We start from the raw sequence: 19,005 nt of genomic DNA, 5'->3' as shown, positions 1-19,005 counted from the left end.
GTATTAATCAATTTTGTAATTGTATTTTTTATTTTTAGAAAAAGCAGTTTATAATATGCAAGACGAGAGAATATATTTTCAGCCACGTACTACTGCATCAAAGTAGACAGGAAAGAAACACCGTGATACAAATGGCAAATTTGCCTCTATTGGTGAAACAGAATCAGACTGTATCTTTCAGAGATCCTCCACTGTATCTATCGGTCAGGTTGTGTGTGCATGAATGCATGCACATGCTTGGGACCAGGGTGCAGGATTTAGGAGAAAACATGCGTATGTGGATGTCCATTTGCTGTTTGATTTGTATTCTAACTAAAGAACACGTGAGAGGATGTGTGTCGTGGATAATGTCACTTCTTTGATTGAAAGTGTGGTCTTGTGTCTTCTTATTCTATGTCAAAGACGTGACATTATCCGACACAACATATGCCCTTATCAGTCTAATTGCTCAGTGTTAAATCTCAGAGCATATTTAAGGATATCCTTTAGGCTCAGCAGCATACTTTTAAAAATGAGTTCTCTGAAATGAGGAATTAGATGTTATTATTGAAGTTAATACATTCTGGTTTGACTGTACAAAAGAGATAACAGCAGTGCTCTAGGAGGTAATGTATCACTGCAAAAAGGCTGTGTCCAACAAAGCCTGTATACCGTTATAGCCTCCTGAACACATATGAGCACCCACATGCATCCTAGATATATTTACAATTGTTGTCCCATAGCTTGAGATTTGAAACTAGAAATGCAAAACCAAAGTGTGAAAATTTTTTATTTTTTGCAATTATACCTGCTAGGTTATCGCTTTGGTTAGATAGTGCTTTTAAAACAAAATGTATTTGCATTGAAAATTTCAAAACATTTATTAAAAAAGACCTACATTTGGTCCACTAAAAATTTTGCTGCTTAGGGAGAAAGGAAATGCCAATTGGTTAAATTAATCTGGACAGGGAAGGAAAAGCCATAGAACTTTAATACTAAAGTAAAAGGAAATTAATGCCTATAAAATTGACTCAGCATCACATGTTTTATGACTCGACAGCTTTATTTGAAGGCCCAGGAATCTGACTGAGAAATCTACCCATGCTTCTTGGAGTGCCTGGTGCACAACAGACATTTTTGAAATGTCAGAAAAGAGACAGAAAGGGAGAGGAAATAGTGCTCACAGGTGGAATAGTGGCAGTGTCCTGCAGTTTGCAGTGCGCCATATTCATGGTGTTCGTTGTAGCCTCCCAGAAAAAGGCATATCCTCCAGTTCTGTAGCAGGATGCAATGCTTTTGCAAGAGATAGTCTGTTTAGCCTGTTGTCTGATTCCCCCTGCACAGCACCACTGTCGTCTCTGGCAGACTGTGAGACCTTTTTAGTGAAACAAAGCAAAATGCTAATGTAGTCTTCCTAGGCATCAGTCAGCATTTCTTGCCATGCCAAAATAGGGTGTAAATCCGTAACAGTTTGCAGATGAACCTCTGTGCCCAAGTGCATTTCCTGCCAAGAGCTGGAATTTGTGATGAGCAGCGGAGATAGGATTTGGGTCGCACTATCAGCTGCCAGGGTACTACAGAACCAGCACTGCGTGTGTGTTCTCATGTAAATCTGAAGCAGGTAAATATTTTATTGCACAACCAACCACCCATGTCCACACATTGTAGTTATTTTTAACATTTGTCCTGTGCTAGATAGCAACAAACAGTGCTGTGCCTTTGTTGTACTGTATGACAGATAGCATCTGTTAAACTCAGGTGTTATCAGTGGCTTTTTTTGAAGTCTCTCTTCTTGTAGATAACTGTAATTTCAGTAACATTTTTTATTAGCATGCTAAGAATGTGTGCTACGATTTTTCTTTTTAATGAAATCTGCTTGCTTCATCAATAATGCTTCACAGTGATTTCTTGATATTCAGTGGATCAAAATCTGCTTTTATGTATTTTAGCTTCTGGATGCATTAGACTAATTGTCTAAGAATAGCTGTCTGAATTAGTAACCTGGTGTTAATGGAGAGAGAAACCTGGGTTTAATGGTTGAGAGAATGAGGGAGATGAAAGTCTTTTTTCTCTTCTCTGGCAGCCTGTGTATCTTCTTTGACTACTTAAGCATTCTAGCAAACCTCTGCTTCTTAGCACTAGTTACATGCTTATAATAGATAGTGTGACTACTGTGTATTTCAGTGATAACAAGGCCGAGTAATAAGTTCAAGCTTCCTCGTGAATTGTCATGATATGTAATGTTTAGTCTCATTCTCCACTAATTTGTCTTCTGGAAGGCCACAAGTAAATAATGCAAACCATGCACTGAATGCTGATTTCAATTTCAAATTTATTGTTACATATTTTTATCCTTCTGAAAACATTTGTTCTTCTCTACTTTGTGTTTCCCCTCAGCTGACCCTCAGAGAAGACCTCAGCAAACATCTTACTAAAGTTGTGGGCGAGTGCTTAGGAATGATTCCCTGACTATCTTGTGACATTCACTGATTAGTGGAGCAAATGACTGTTCATATAAGAATTTTTAACACAGAGAACATGTTCATGTAGGTAGGGCATCTAGGGAATGCATGATCACCTGGGGCATATATTGAACGCACTGTAGGTCGGCCATCATTTCCCAAGTTTTCAGTGGTATTTTGGGTGTTTTCAGTATTGAGTGACAGCAAATAAATACACAAAGACTGTAGAGGATAGCAATAGAATCATCACACTTAGTGCAAAGAGTCTTACGGAGAATCTCATTTCTCGTTAGAGAAATCAGAGTGCAGGCCTAATTTGTGATGGAGTGCTTGAGAGTATCCTGCTTTACCACTCAGCAGTGCACTAATGATCGATCAATAGATTTTTATTTCATTACACAGAATATCAGTGTAAAATGCAATTAGTAAATTACTAAGTGCTATGCCAGCTTCGCTTCTGAACATGCCAATCAGAGACATGTGTCACTAATCTAGAATAGGATTAGGATGCCAGTGCTTCAATGATACATACATAGGTTTAGCATTATACATTGTGAGTAAATCCGTTGAAGCAGATGGAACTAATCACTGTCTGGTAAGGAAGATACATGTGCAGGTCCTGGGTGCTTGAGCCCTTGCCATACCAACATCTGAGGAAGCACAAGAACAATACACAGCGCTTCTCTTAAGACCTGTAAGGCATGTTCTGTTTCTGAATATTCAGTTAAATATTTGTAGAGAATATGGTTAAAAAGAATGATTGATTGCTACCTATGGTTAGGACTGTCATGTTTCCCACAGCAGTAGCTATACATTAGTCTTGGCAAGACCACAGCCTCTCACAGCTATTACAGACTATCATTATTTTAATTTTGTGTGCCACGTGTGCTCATTGGCCCTCCTGGTAAAAAGAGTAAATAGTGATATTTTCACTGACTGCATACGTCGTAGTCATTTTTCTTGTCTCTTCTATTTTTCTAGCTCCTAATGTGGCTCCTTCTGATGTTGGAGGAGGGGGTGGAAGCAATCGAGAGCTGACAATAACATGGATGGTAGGTATTGCACTGAGATGGCACGAAGCATATACTTCCTTTTGTCTATTCTTGCTCCTCCTGAAACCCACAGATGGTTTGTCACTGGCTCCTGTGGCAGCAGGATTTGTACACAGTATATAAGTTTTCAGACTTCTCTCATCAAAATATGTAAGAAGGAGACAGTATTTTGGATATTTATGTATTGGACATTTCTAAAATAGAATCTAAAACAGTCTCTGAGCATGTTTCAAAGAGATCGAAACACATATTGACTATGATAATGCATTGATGTAACTGCATTTGAAAATTCTGCATATTGTAGCTTTCTTCAAGACTTTTTTAAGTTACAATCTGAATAGCATGCAGATTTACTTGCTACAGCTAAAAGTATAACATCTTAACTATCACTTTAATGTGCTGTGCACAGATTTACAGGCTTTATGAAAAAAACAGAAAATACATTGCCATTCTCTGAACTAGCCTGTCATAATTATTAACTGGAGTTTTACGAAAATTCTTGTATATTGCCATTTTATAAGTTATGCTCATGTGACTGATAACACAAAACAGTGTTGCCTCACACTGTAATTTAGCCATTCATTGATACCCACGTACTGATGAAGTTGTTCTTCAAGCCATTAATGTCTTTAATGATTATGTATTAAGTGAAATAAAGAAAGGGGAAAGAGGCATGGACAAAATGTTAATCACAGAAATAATGGAATCAAAAGGCAAAAAAATTACAGCATTACCAAAAAAGCTTTTCAGTAAGCAAAGTCTTGAAAATTTCATCTCTCATATACCATAGGTATTCAGTCCATGATATTTTGTCTTTAAAAAGTCTTGTATATATAGCTATATATAAAAATGCTGTCTTCATTCTGGTATTGAAGCAATGGTTTTTAAAATTTATCTGTACTGTGGGGAAAAAGATGCTTCTGAAAACAGGGAAGAAGAGAAAAGAGACAAGAAGACAGAAAGAAAGCAAAACCCAGAACAAGAGAGGATAAGAATTTAAAAGCAAAGTTGTTGTGTAGGCAAAAGTTGCATGGAAGAGAGATTTGAAATCTTTTGAAGGGTATTTGAGAAAGCTAGGGAGGAGAAATAAAGCAAAAAAAAGCCTGTCATCTGATTATCTGATTCATGTCAGAGCCTATCAGTATCCAGCAAAAACAGAGTTGCAGAAGCATTACCTCTGGCAAAGAAAGATGATTAAATGTTATGTTTGAAAAAATTACCAAGTTTATCTTGCTATTGACCTCTCTGTTCACCTTCATAAGGCTATGAGGCACGTAAGGGATGTTACTCCATTTGTGTCTTTTGGGGAATAGTTTGTTTCAGAGGTAGCAGCTTACTTACCTCTATGAGGAGTGCTTTTTCTTGTGGAAAGTAATGTAAAGTTGACTGAGTCATTGTTGTATAGCGGTCCTCCTTATGAATGCACAAATTTTAATCCGTATGCATATTCACTTCTTTTTGTACGTAAGGTTGATCATACATGTTTGGAAAAGCTCTCAAGTATGACACAGAAATAGTCAGCCATGTTTGGGCTAGCAGATTTGGGCTTTCCTGGGGTTTTTTTGGGGTTTTTTGTTTTTGGTTTTTTTTTTAGTTCCATTCAAAATATTTATTCAGTCTTTATTTTAGCAATGGATTTATCTAAAGAAAAAATTTCTAAGTTTGTGAAAAAGGAGGATCCACATTTCTGTTAAAATATATTGAAAAAGTTATTTGTTAGTTCCACTGACAATAGGTTAGGAAGTAGATGTACCCTAATTGGTTTGATTCTGATCTTTATTTATTGTGTAAGAGCAAAAATCAAATAAGAGCACATGCAATGGACAGTTGCACAAGACCTAGATTATTTTATAAATAATTTATAAAAACTTTAACAAGCTACAGAGCTAGTTCTTGCATTGCATGTAAAGACCCGTACTCATGGCATTTTCAGTGCAGTGAAAACTTGGCTGTGACTGAACTAAAACCAGGAGAATAGTGACTAATGCGAGATCTGAAGTACAAGATCATTTCAGTCTTTCCTGTACACCCACGTAGTTGTGTATTCCAATTATTTCTCTCCACTAATGTCATGCTTTTTACCTCTGTTCTGTAATAAGTAGCTCATTTAGTCAGACAAATTAAGCATGGCTTCAAACATTTACTTCCCAAGAATCTTCCATACTATGTCTAGCAAGTGTTTTTGAACAGAGGCATTAGATTTACAGAGCCTGCCTGTCAGACAACAATATATCTATCTGTAAGGCTAAGATAAAGGTGTATATTGATTCCCCCAAATGTGCTGACATTTGCATATGCTACTCAAAATAGTCGCTAATTAAGAAGAGAAGAACAAAATGTATGGCAGGTTCACATGTTGCTGCCAACCCCCTTTCAGCTTTTGCTATGATTCATAAGCCCCGGTTGAATGAGACAGCCAGAGATGCAATCAACGCTCTTCTGAGTCTTGTTTTGAAAGAAGAACTGAGAATGAGCGCTAGGAGTGGCATGCCCATTCTTCCTCATTTTTCCCCATTTGTCTTTCCCTCTTAAGTTTTGTTTTTCAAAGTTTTTAGTGGATGCTACAAACTATTCAGCTACTTATACCTACTTATTATGTGCAGCCATTGGAGGGCAAGCTGCTTTCAACATTTTATTTAAGACCTGCCAGAATATAATTTTTAAATGCCACTCCCGGCTTTCTAAAATTTGCTGTGGCTGAAAATCATCCTGAGACTAGGACCGCGTCCACATTGCTTATTTTGGCACATGAGATATGATTCTGGTTTATTTAAGCAGCTACATACAATGATGGATTCAGAAGGCAAGCTAAAGAAGGTGACTCGGTCCGTGAAATCTTCTACGTTTTGAATTGCAAGGTTGCCTATGAATCTGAACTTAGGTACATGAAGATACATTAGCTGTGCTGGGAAACTGGGTATCCAATTTTCACCTGACGTCCAGTCAGACCTGAGGTAGAAAACAAGCTAAGACACGAGTTATACCTCATCCAATAGGTAGACTCAGAATATGCCTGACACACAGAAAATTAAGCACATGAAATAGATTGACTGGTATTTTTTTTTTCCATAGCTGATTCGTAGTTAGAATCTTTGCCTGGTGGCTTATGGTTAGCGTCACAACTAGAGACCAAATATCCATCTCCTTTTTGGAATGAGGGGTTTCTCAAATTTTGTCTATTGGCAGTCGTCTTAATTACCAATTGTACTTAAGTCATTCATGCGTTCTCAGAAGTTATGTTATAGGTAGATGGGTATCTTTCAACTGTCTAAAGCTCCATTATAATCCATATTTGATATATATCAGCATTTTACCTGTATTCCCCAGAAAAACCAAGGAAGTTATGTGTGTATATACCTGCAGTCAGCTGCATCCATCAGTTGTCTTCTGCAACATGGAGTCATGGCTAGAGTACCCACCCAGGAAGCAATCCCATGCCAAAGCACTGATGTGTAGGGAGCTTCATCTGGAACCACCTTTCTGTCCTCAGTCAGCTGAAGGCTGCCTGCCTTTAATATTGTTGTATTGTTGTTCTTCTGACTTTAGCCCTGATGTTGCGGAGTGGTGAAACTTTACAGCAGCAACACAGAAAATGGGATGTGATGGGATCTGGATAGCTGGCACACCTGGGGCAGGGGTCAGTTAACCTTGAGCTGAGTGAAGTCAGAAGTCCCAGCCTTCGGTCTGATCCTGTACATTTTGCTTGGAAGCTTTGTCATGGAGAAAAAAAGTCCATCATTCATTTGTCACATTTTTCAAATTGTCAGACATTTTTCAAATTTTGAGTTCTAATACGTGTGTTTGCCTTAATGTTTTTCTTGTATTATGTATACTAGTGTTCTAATTCATGTGTTACATTTCTGAAGTCAAAACTTAAATGTTTCTGTTGTTCCAAAAACTCAGTGAGTTTTCACCAGAATTTTCTTTCTCAGAGAATCTTTGGAGTTTCATTCTAGCTTCAAACAAATACGAACATCAGAATTTGTGAGCTAGGGTTTGTTTGGCTTATTCCACTGTTAATATCTAAGTTTCATAAATACTTGCTCAGAATCTCTCCACACGTATTGGCTGAAGTGCTAGAGCAGTGGCTAAACACCTACGGAGAATAATCACTGTGTTGCACTGCTCCAGGACCTTTCCCTCAAAATAAGCTGTTTCATCTCTGTGAGCATGGGAAAAGGTGATGCAGGAAGTCTATTTTTAAAGGGTGCTTCTAGTCAGCCTTCAGATGCACTGATGGATGACATGATTTGGCCCGTTGGGTGCACCATCTAATAGTTGTGGTAAAGGCTCTGTGGACTGAGGAAGGATCACTGAATGTAAGAGCTTTGGTAAATGAAACAAAATTCATTACAGCAGATGGTTTTCCCTAATTTTATATTTTCCAGTATTCCTAGGTGTAGGAAATCGCTATAGTTTTAAGAAATATTTTGGATAGATACCTTTAATGCTCATGCTGAAAGTGGGAGTCATTTCACTTAAAACTTTTACCAGTTAGAAGCTAAATGTAAACCAGCAGCTGGACCCTCTCCATCATCAGTGAAAAGTGGTAGGATGAATCATTCTTTGAATGTGTCCATCTCCCTTCATCAGCTGTGCAAGTTACCTAGGTGACGAACTTTAGGTAAATTAATATAATTTAGGTCAGCCACATAGATTTTCTCTTCTGTCTCTCTATTTTGCAAGGATATCTGTCTGTACACATACACATGGACCCATATACTTGCATAGCGTGTCTGTGTCTCATGTTCACTGTCCCTTACTCCTTAAGAATGCCCTTTTTGCTAGCTACAGCTGACAACAGCTTTGATAGATAATCATTCTTTGTTTCTTTCTGTAGGAGATAACATGATGTGTCTTGCACTGAGTTTGGATGAGGAACAAGATCTTAAAATGTTTTGGTAGCATATACTACTGCACATCTGCGTAACGAAGATGGTGTATTTTTAAAGGAAGATGGTGTATTTTTAAGGGGGTGGCAACAAACCGTAGAAGCAAACCAGAAGGAAGTGGAACATTAGTTCAGTGTTTTTACAATGTGTATATCAATGCTTTCTGTGTTATCTGTATTTCATTAGAGATCCATTTGTTTAGTTGGCTACAAAAAATAATGTTTTCTGTTTTGCCTCTTTAGCCTTTGTCAAGAGAATACCACTATGGCAATAACTTTGGCTATATAGTGGCGTTCAAGCCATTTGGTGAGAAAGAATGGAGAAGAGTTACAGTTACTAATCCTGAAATTGGCCGATATGTCCACAAGGATGAATCAATGCCACCTTCAACCCAGTACCAAGTAAAAGTGAAAGCTTTTAACAACAAAGGGGATGGACCATTCAGTCTCACTGCTGTCATTTATTCAGCACAAGATGGTGAGTAAAGGTTCCAGATAAGTTTTACACTGAGAGCCCAGATCAGCACTACCAACATTGGTAGTGTCAGAGACCAAGAACCAGGTCTCTGACACTGATTAATACAGCAACATATGCCTTCGGCAGGGAAGGTGTGTATTGCTCACACAAAACACTTGCAGGTGTTCTGAATAAACAACTTCAGACTCCTTTTTCTTTGTGATGGAGAGCACTTGGTTGTACTTGCTGTCAATGAGCAATACACAAAAGCGTTCAAGATTCTTCACACAGCTTGTTAAAAGATTTAAGAATTTAAAAAAAGAGATTCTGATCTTCATATTGATTACCTAAAAGATTTACATCATCATCCAGTGATGTCTATGTGATCTTAATACGTGTATTTGACCTGTTATTCAGTAGATCAGTATCAGAATTTAGCCCAAAATTGTAATGGAATGATAGTTCAGCCGTATCCAGTTGTATTTCCAGCATGTTTAGAGTCTATTATAAAGTATCCCTGCCACATTCTTTATTCTGGTTTGGATGATAGAGCTATCAAGTGAATAATTTAATGAAAACCTCTTTGACATTTCACTAAAATCTTTTTGTTAATTCTTACTTGAATTGTTTCACACACTGTGATCTTTAGGATTGAAGTTTAGATGACATTTCCAAACCTAACAGGAAAGAGAAAGTACTAGAAGGTTTACCTTAAACCAGAATAAATATATACAAATCCTAATTGCAGCATAATCACTCAAGCCTGTTTTAAAAAATCTGATTTATTAATTTCTGCCAGAACACAAAGAAGAATTGTTCGTATTTTTCTTTCCATAGAGCAGTCTCCTTCACAAAGTCAACAGATCCAGACCAAAGAGCCAAGAGGAGGGATATGATAACAAAGCCACATTCTCACACTTCCGACTATGTTCTTTCCTCTGTGTACTTTAGGGGAGATTTATGTTCATGATTCTCATTAGTACTAATAGGAACTTTGCACACAAATTGCCCACACACAGAGAAAAGATGAAATAGTCCTGTTATTTCTTACAATAATTCAGAATTCAAGCTAGCAACACTTAGCTATCTGAAGAGATTAGTACTAATCCTTTTTCTCTGAAAAGCGTACCTTAGGATATCATCTTCAACAGCTGCTGCAGCAACAGATGGTTGTTTTTGCAGTTGTATAAATGGGTTAGTAAATAGCTGTGGTGTAATACGAGCCATATCTCCAAATAACATTTCAGTATCCATCCTTGCTCAGAGACATTATCGACAACTGACTGATAAGCTCCCACGTGTTTATGTTAGGATTACACTGACCACATCAGGGATGGCAGTATGTTTGTATAGCTCTCTAAGTTCGGAGACATGGCAGAGCCTCGTAGCTCCAAAAGACAGACAAAAGCATATGTGCAGTAGTGCCAGCTTCCAGATAAAGAAACCACTTCGGTGACTGCTGGTGTTCTAACATAGACTTTAGGAAAGTGCAGACACTTGATAGAAACCCTTGTGGTTAAATAATGCCAGGTCGAGGCTGCAAAAGGAATAGAAGCTCAGTGACCCTACTTCTTTTCTTTAATTTCAAGCACAAGAGGCAGCAAAACAGTCAGATCCATGGTGCTTCAAACCTTACCAGTAGTGCTCACAGATCCTGTGCAGAGCTGTGTCCCGGACTACTGACCATATCAAATCCGGGAGCTGAAGGGTGGGTTAGAAGGAATTTTTCCAATAGGTGTTATGAAAGTTACTCCAAAGAACATTCTGCAGAGTTTTCTGCCAACATCAGGATTTGTACAAAGTCACCTCAGTACCTTGTAGCACGCTCACTGGCTCCCAGCCTGTCCTTTGTATAGTTATGCTTAGAAGATAATTATGTGACGACCACTATTTTTTCGCTGAAGAGAACATACTGTGAGGCCCACTTGATTGCTTCTTTTATTGGTAGAATTACCGAATTAGAAGTCTGGAGAAAAGCAGCTGATGTCATCTTTCTGGCTCAGGAGAGACTGCAAAATATTTGTAGACCATGAATGCCAAATAGGGATATGAATTATTTGGAGCTCCTAAACAAGCATAAGCAGATGAAGTATTGTTTAGAGCATTGTATCAGCAAAATCCCTGGCAGTTGGAACTTTTCAATGTGAAACCCTTTGGCAATTTCCGTAATTGAGACAATGGAGAAGAGTCTGACAGTGATTTGGGAATAAATTAGATGATTACATCTATTCCACCTGTACTTCTGTACCTCTGAATCAGCAAGTGATATTGCTATCAGACAACACAACTTCTCACTTCTCAAAGGTATTAATGAGATTTTAAAGCAATGTGGTTGTACAATGTTCTATACATACATAAATATAATGACAGCATTTCCACTAAGTTATGTATTTTGTAATATGTCTATGTGTGTCTAGTTACAACTGTGGGCATCTTTGTTCACTTTAGTGATGGGAGTTTCTGTGTTCCCACATGATTTAAGCCAAGTTCCGTATCTGACAACTCCTAGTCATACTTGCCATTGCTAGTAGTGAGTAATGGTTGCTAGTAATGAGTGCACAGACCGCTTGCTTATCTAAATTCCTGTCATTGTGAAAACAATTTTGCAATAATGTATCATTTTTAATTATACATTTGCATTATTAACAGTCATTGAAAGACAATTACAAAAGGTAACTTTGCATATAAGATTATTTTGTTACCTAGGATACTTTTCATGAGAGATGTAAGTGATTTTTTTCTTAACAGTGGCTGTTTTGATGCATAGTTGACTGGATGCCCAGCTGGAAGATTAAGTATGTGAAAGCTTTCCTTAGCTCAGGCTGCCATGCCTGTCTGTTGCAACTTGTTTCAAAAGATTCATGACAGAGAGCTGTTGTTAGCTTGGAAAATTTTATCTTTTATAGACCTTGCTAAGTTTATGCCTTTTTAAATTCCTTACCTCACTTAAAATGCAAGCAACAGTGAAATTAACAGCTTCTTATAATTAAACTAGAACTTAATATTCTAAGCCCTGAATAAAAGCATACCACATCATAATGGTCTGTATTCTGCATTGGCTGGTGTCCAGAACTGAGAACACAAACAAAATCAACTTTGTGATGTATGCCTAATAGAAGGGTGCTCTTGGATTATTTCATACCTTTGTTCAAGTTTATGTGTGCCACTGGCCAGCTGTTTATTTAATAATCAGTTCTCATAAAAACTTCGTATGATCGTGCCTAAGGGACATACACATGAATACTTGTGTGTAGCTAGCTTAAAAAATCTGATGTACATGATCTGTGAGCTGCTGTCCACTTTCGTAAAAGATCACTGGATGCTTCATTCTGTTTATCGAATCCTGTTTTTAATTTACGCACATTTCAGCATGGAACCTGTTGAAGCATAGAAATACGTAGTCTTTCTACGTAATAGAAATTATAATAATAGAACCATTGCTTTGTTTTTCTAGAGTCATTTCCTGTACAGATCATCACTGAATTTAAAGTTTACTCAGTTAAAAACAGATAAAAGCGTAACATACTTGGCCTCCTGATGCCAAGAAAATAATACAAAAGACAAACAAGTATAACAGTATCAGTGGATGAGATTGGATGTTTAACATGTGTTTCATCTTGCAGCTCCGACTGAAATACCTACAGATGTGAGTGTAAAAGTTTTGTCATCTTCTGAAATGTCTGTTTCTTGGCATCATGTTACTGATAAATCTGTGGAAGGTTATCAGGTGAGTTTAGAGGTGACACTGTATATCTTCTCATTAATTTAATTTCAGTAGTTACATGCAAGGATAATTCCAACTCTAGCATTCTGTCTCGCGCTTCTTTTTAGTTATTGTTTGCTGTACAGATATCACATCCTGAGAAACAGATTATTTTTGGTACTATATGTACCTCATTACTAAAACACATTGACACATGTACGTGCTCACTATTCAACTGAAAAAATGCATCATTATTTCATAAAAGACTTTTGTCTCTTTATGTTACATAATTTAATGCCTATCTCTGCCTTCTCAAAACATACTGAGATCAAGTTTTGAGTGCAATTTTCAACACACACATGAAATTGTAACCAACTCATGGCCCATTTAAATTCTCAGCAGTTATTAATATAATTCACCCACAAATCCTATAGTAAGTGCGACCAGGTGACAAATGCCCAGAATCCAGTATAACAGAAACAGAGCTGTTGTGCAAGACAAGAATGTTTTGTTCATGATTTCTATTCTCCGTGTGAAAAGGAGCTTCAAGGTGTGTTCATCTGGTCCAAGACTAAGTGGTGCTACTGGTAAAATTGCTCTTCTCCTTATACAAAGATGACAACAGCCACGGGGTGGGTGCAACCAGAAATGGCCACGTAGAATTCCAACAGAGAAGTCTTAACATCATCCACAGACAGTGGATACTGACAAACTCAGCAGTGCACAGCTGGCTTGCTTTGGTCACACTCAAAAATAGGGATTTGGGCCTCAGTTTGTCAATGGCTTACTTTGTGATTTAAGTTGTCGGCTGCTTGATGGTAGACTCTGTGTTCCAAAATGAGCACATACCAATGTGGAGTAACCTCATAGAATGTATTTTTATGCCTGAAATCTATGAATAAATGTTGTTTTAATTAGTAGTACTTGCTTCTATATTTCCTCCTCTCTGTTTCTGTCTCCGTGAGATTTACGTAACACTTTCGGGATACCGCAACAAGATCATAGTGACAGTCTCAATAGGAACTAGCATAGTGTCCTATATAAAGCTCAGTGCTGCACAGTACACACATAAAGTTTTGCAATAAAAAGCAGAGGACACTGGGGCTTGAAATTAAGACACTAACATCAGTGGTAACTCCTAATGTACTAAAGCAGCCCACTGATTTGGTGTTTCATAGCGATTGTGCAACTAGAATAGGATAGAAAAATTCGTGGTCATAACTGAGAGCTGGGTGGAGTACCCAGATCTGTGAGCTCCAGCCAGCCAGCCATGTTGCAGCGTTGCACTCCTGAGCTGGGCACTCTGTGCAAAAACTGGGCACGAAGCCTGCACACCCCGAGTAACCAGAGCAGACACTCATCAAGCACACACCGGGGCACTTGTGGGGGTGTAGAGAGAGCAGCAGCGAGGAAAGCACTGGGGAGCTGGGATTGCAGTGGTGATAAAGCATGACAGTGGATGCTGAGAGTTGTAATGGAGAAGGGAGTAGGAAGGCTGGAGGGGTGAGGATGAATATGGAAAGAACATTGTGGAAGAACATTCCCATAGGCAACCCACTGTTGGCCATTTTTTTCATTTTATTTTACATGAAGCCATCTGAGTTGTTGTCAGGGGACATCAGGGGAAGAAGGGAAGGGAGAGTATTCAGCAGTAAAGAACAGGACGCACAGGACAGTCAGTAGAAAAAAGAAAAAAAAGTTGGAAAGAAGAGTGGAGGATCTTTGGGCTGAAAGGAGAATAGCTGCTGTTCTGAAGAAAGGTGGGATACCCCAGGAATGGGTGGAGAGCTCTGTTACACAGAATTACAGATGTGTGGGGTGTAGCCTTCTGCTGATAGCTGGGGTGTAACGTCATCCACTCATTCCTAGAGTACTACGCTTACACAAATCCAGTGTGAGCTGGGTGGCTTGAATATGTACAGTGAGCAATGGCATTAGAATATTGATTTCTTCTCTTTTTTACTCTTTTGCTAAAGTAGCCTTCTAGTTAGCAGGACTTTGGAAAAAAGTTTCCATCTGGCTGCACAATAAACAGACTGATAGGCATGAATTACTGTCTGACAGAGCTCAGCAAGGTGTTAATTCTGAGATCTTTTTCTCTAGAGTAGTCATCAGCCTTGAAAGCCTGTGCTTCTACACTGAGGGCAAAAAGGAAGTCCTGTGCTCCTGAAGGTCAGATTTCTCGTCAGTCCTGAAAGAGCCTTAGGACAGGGCAAAAATACAGAGGGTGTTTCTGGAAGGTCAAGGCCGCAGACAGCTTTTGTGAAGTTACGATACAAGTTGTGGGGGAAGGAGCCCTGAAACTACATTATAAAATTCCAGTGAATATGTCTGGAAGGCTCTGTCTCTGTTGACATCAAGAAATATTCCAGTATTTATTCTTTAATTACTGCTCAGCTGTAACACACGTTAGCAAAATCCCTCTTTCACCAGAACACCTTATCAGTTTCATTTTGGTCTTTATTATTACCTGAAAATTACATAATTAACCTTTCAGATGCTAGAGTTTAAGAGGTGGGAGTACCCTGAGTGAAGTACCTGAAGTTATTTCACCTGTGACACAACACTTTTCACACCAGGAGTCAGATTTTCTTGACACCAATGCATACTGTCAGGATGACTGCCCTCATGGTGATGAGTGTGATTTTGCCATTACAGAGCAGTATCCTCAGCTCACACTTAAAGAGGAGATAAAGTATGAAAACTATCTCCATCCATATAGAGAATGTAAGATTTATGAGTTCTTACAATAGCCTGCTAAAAGCCACAGCTCTTCAGTGCACGCAGTACTAAAGACACTATCCATATTTCCTGATGCTTCTATGCAAGCAATACATATTTATTTTATTGAACAGATTTATCACTACCCACCACCATTGTCCCTTGTTTACTGAAATATGCTATTAGCATTCTTTCTTAGTATGAATAAAGTATCTCTTTTATGTCTCTCCTGTGTAAAACTTTCATGAATATAAGAGCTGTTCTTTCATCACACATCCAGAAAAAACTTATGATGTATTCCAGTATGTTACAATTTGCATAGAGGAGAGGACGATGAAAGAGAGTGTTTTTCCCTGATTTCAGCACAGGGGCTGCACTAGTTCATGGTGGCCGAGGCATTCCTTCCCACAGATCACTGTTGGCTTATCTCCTACAACAAACTCTAGAGCTGGGGTGAAGTACCCTCGTGTGTCCCCTGGGGTTTCATTAGCTATGGATTACCCTAACGAGGTAAATCCAGAGCACCATGAAAAAGCAGACTGTCCAGGACTATTATCCAAGCTCTTTAAGAAGAACAGAGAGTGACTACTCAGCCAAGTGGGGACATGTGACTTCTTGAAGCAATGGGGCATTTAATTCCAGATGTCACTACCACAGAGGCAAGAAAGTGAAAGAAATTTCCAAGTTATTTCAAAAAAACTTAAATTATTTAAATAAGCAGTGTAGGAATAGCATGAAGAAGACAACACTTTTTCTTTGCTCTCAAGGGAGTCGTCTTAGTTCAATTTTTTTCTTTTCAAAGAGTAGTTACTATGGTCCAAATGTGTAGATATGACTGTATATTAAATGAAGAGGTAAAGAAGAACATTCTGAGTTTGTGACACAGAGCTCGCACACTACAGGATTAGTAAAGTTCACAACATTGCAGTCAAGAACAATAACATTTGGGATTTTAATTTAATTTAATTTTAAAATTATATTACTTTTGCCTGAAATGTAATATGCTCTCAGTGAAGTAATTTACATTTTAATTCATTGTTCTCACTTGTCTTGTTTGATGCTATATATTACTTATTATATTATGCCCATAGCATCACTGTAGTGTAAATGAACAGTAGGACTGTAGAAAGTTTTGCAAGTCAGATGTATTCAAAGGTTTCTAGCATATGCCCCATGATTAACAAAAGCTTCACATAAAGTGTGTTTGCCATCTTTAGGTAAAGCAGGTACTTAATTAACATAATAGAATATACTAAAAGTGAATTAGTGGCCAGTTAATATCAACAACAAAGCTACTATTGATCCTGTCATATTTAATAAACTTTTGGCCACCTAGAACTTCACAGGCATCCCTTTGCTTTGTAGGCTAGAAACTTGTTTTGAACTTAGGGACAGAGGTAGGCATGATTTCCTATAGCTCCTGATGTACACGGTCTCTCACATTTGAGTCAGCCACTTACAGTTAACAGCTTATGGTGTAAGCTGGTTCAATTCAAGAACAGCAGCTTATCTACAGCACTTTGTTAATTACAATTGTATAAAAAGAAATTCTGACTTGAAGATAGTAATCAGACCTTCAGCTGAAATGACTGTGGCAGTTTCAGATCCACGCCAGTTTGAAACCCTTCATCAAGTGGAGGTTACCACCATGCTGGAGAAGCCTGCAGGATGGATTTGGTGCAATTTCCTCACTCATTTTGGTGCAAAGGCTGTTGACTTCATAAAATGGCCACCTTGATAAGCAGGAATTTCATGAGTGTGGGTACCTAAATTACAGTAAACTGATGTTTAGGATGCTAGTGGATTAAATTTCCAAAACACTGTGCAGGACATACATTTATATAACTAAAAATTACCTGTTTGTGCCTGCTGAAAGGCCGGTATGCGTGCTGTATTTAAAAATGGAAGTCAGTTTGGCTTGCAGATACAATGTGATTCTCTCTACACCAGAAACGAGTGAGAAAAGCCATTATGATATTGTCACATTTATAATAATCAGAGTATGAGTAATCTCTGACGTTGGTGGGCAAGACTGAGGCAACAAACACTGACAAGAGACTTCAATATTTACATCAAAGTAACCTCTGTGTAGTGATATTGGCTGTTACCATGTCCAAAGACATTTGAAGTAGGTGAAGTCTCTGCTGCACCTCTGCTCATTCAGCCACAGTATGTGCTCTGAGGTAGAAGGAAATATTTTTAGTAAACATTTTAATTTAAATGTGAGCAAGAGTAAATAAAGCCTTGCCGAACAAGGGATGTGCCCATAATTTGTGAAGAGGAGAAATGTGATATCAACACCTTCACAAACTATCAGCTCTTCTAACCTATTCCTTAAATGATGTTTCCAAGGAAAACTAATGTCAGCAGAACAAAAGATTAAAGCAGTTGCTATTTAAAAGATAAAATAACAGGATACCTGATGTCACCAGTCAAATCTTACAAAGCAAGATTTTTCTTAGGGCCTGAAATTGCTAACAACATTAATCTCTTCCTAAAAAGATTTTAAGAGGTCCTCAGGTAGCATACCCAAGAATCATTATGAAGACAAGCAGAAGCCGAGCAGAAATGCAGAGAGTGAAAACACCCCAAACCAAAATATAATAGGTACAGCTTTCCTTTCCTAACTCTTTCAAGTTAGTGCTGTAATTTAGTCTTATGCAAACAGTTACGAAACAGACAAAACCGAGAGACTGACACTGTGTTGCTGTCATGTGCGTCTCACCAGGCCGTGCAGAATAGGACCCTGTGTATGTGACGGACCCTATAGAATGGCATCACTCTGTAGGAATTAACTCTCTTTTAAACTGGTGCTTTGTAATGTGCAGTGAATTAAAGTAGCATGGAACAATTTCTTGGGAAAAAAAAACTCACAGAATTTCGCTGTACAGTAAATTGACTTTGGTTTTTAAGGTGTTACAAGCTTACATTGATGCATAGTTTAAGCATTTTCAGGTTCTTTCTCATCTACTTTGACAAATGTCATACTATACTATGAAATCTGATTGAATTTAACCAAAGAACTTCAGAAAATGGTTAAGTACACATATCTAGACCTGCAGATACAGATAACATGACTGAATACTTCTCATTCCATAGATAGAAGTATGAAAGGATTAAATTTGTAAGACATTTTAAACAAAACACTGTGAAAATATTAGCAGTTTTGTCTACACTGTAGTGTAGGAAAATAATATTGAAGTTCAGTGTAAAATGCTCAAACAAAACAGGAAGAAGAAAGTAGTGTTGTTCTCTGAAGGCATTTTCCATCTCTCAGACTTCTAATGACTTTAGTGGAGAACAAGTTAAGCCACTGTGAGAAAAGGTTATATCATAATGCCTGAATTTGTTTCTATTTCTTTATGTCTATATGCAACCTGGTTAAAATCACAACCTGTAGTAGGATTTCCATACTATTGCTGTTAGATTTCTTTTAGCTCACTTATTACCCAGAGTATGTAGTATAGAAATACCCAGCATGCATCATTTTTTATAAACTGTCTTTATGACTAAAGATGTTAAATTTAATCATTCAGTTTGCTTGCTTACAGATTCGTTACTGGGCTGCTCATGATAAAGAAGCAGCTGCACAGCGGGTACAAGTGAGCAATCAAGAATATTCGACCAAACTGGAAAATCTGAAGCCTAATACTCGCTACCATGTAGATGTTTCTGCCTTCAATAGTGCAGGTTATGGACCTCCCAGTAGAACCATCGATATTATTACCAGGAAAGCACGT

The 19,005-nt window shown here is 38.0% G+C and overlaps 1 protein-coding gene across 3 annotated transcripts in view; it reads left to right on the top strand.

The window, feature by feature from the left end:
• CNTN1 (contactin 1) overlaps positions 1-19,005 on the top strand; it is a 262,785-nt gene that overhangs the window by 221,190 nt on the left and 22,590 nt on the right. For 2 of the 3 annotated variants that reach the window (XM_075427774.1, XM_075427775.1), the window contains exons 18-21: positions 3,423-3,493; positions 8,628-8,862; positions 12,465-12,568; positions 18,817-19,003. In XM_075427774.1, coding sequence (XP_075283889.1) covers positions 3,423-3,493; positions 8,628-8,862; positions 12,465-12,568; positions 18,817-19,003 — 597 coding nt within the window. Of the gene's footprint in view, positions 1-3,422; positions 3,494-8,627; positions 8,863-12,464; positions 12,569-13,084; positions 13,424-18,816; positions 19,004-19,005 lie in introns of those variants that run through there. The other variant, XM_075427776.1, reaches the window with a different exon arrangement.

This window comes from Opisthocomus hoazin, chromosome 8 (assembly GCF_030867145.1).
Source record: "Opisthocomus hoazin isolate bOpiHoa1 chromosome 8, bOpiHoa1.hap1, whole genome shotgun sequence".
Lineage (NCBI taxonomy): Eukaryota > Metazoa > Chordata > Aves > Opisthocomiformes > Opisthocomidae > Opisthocomus > Opisthocomus hoazin.
This window is presented reverse-complemented; position numbering and strand designations above follow the sequence as displayed.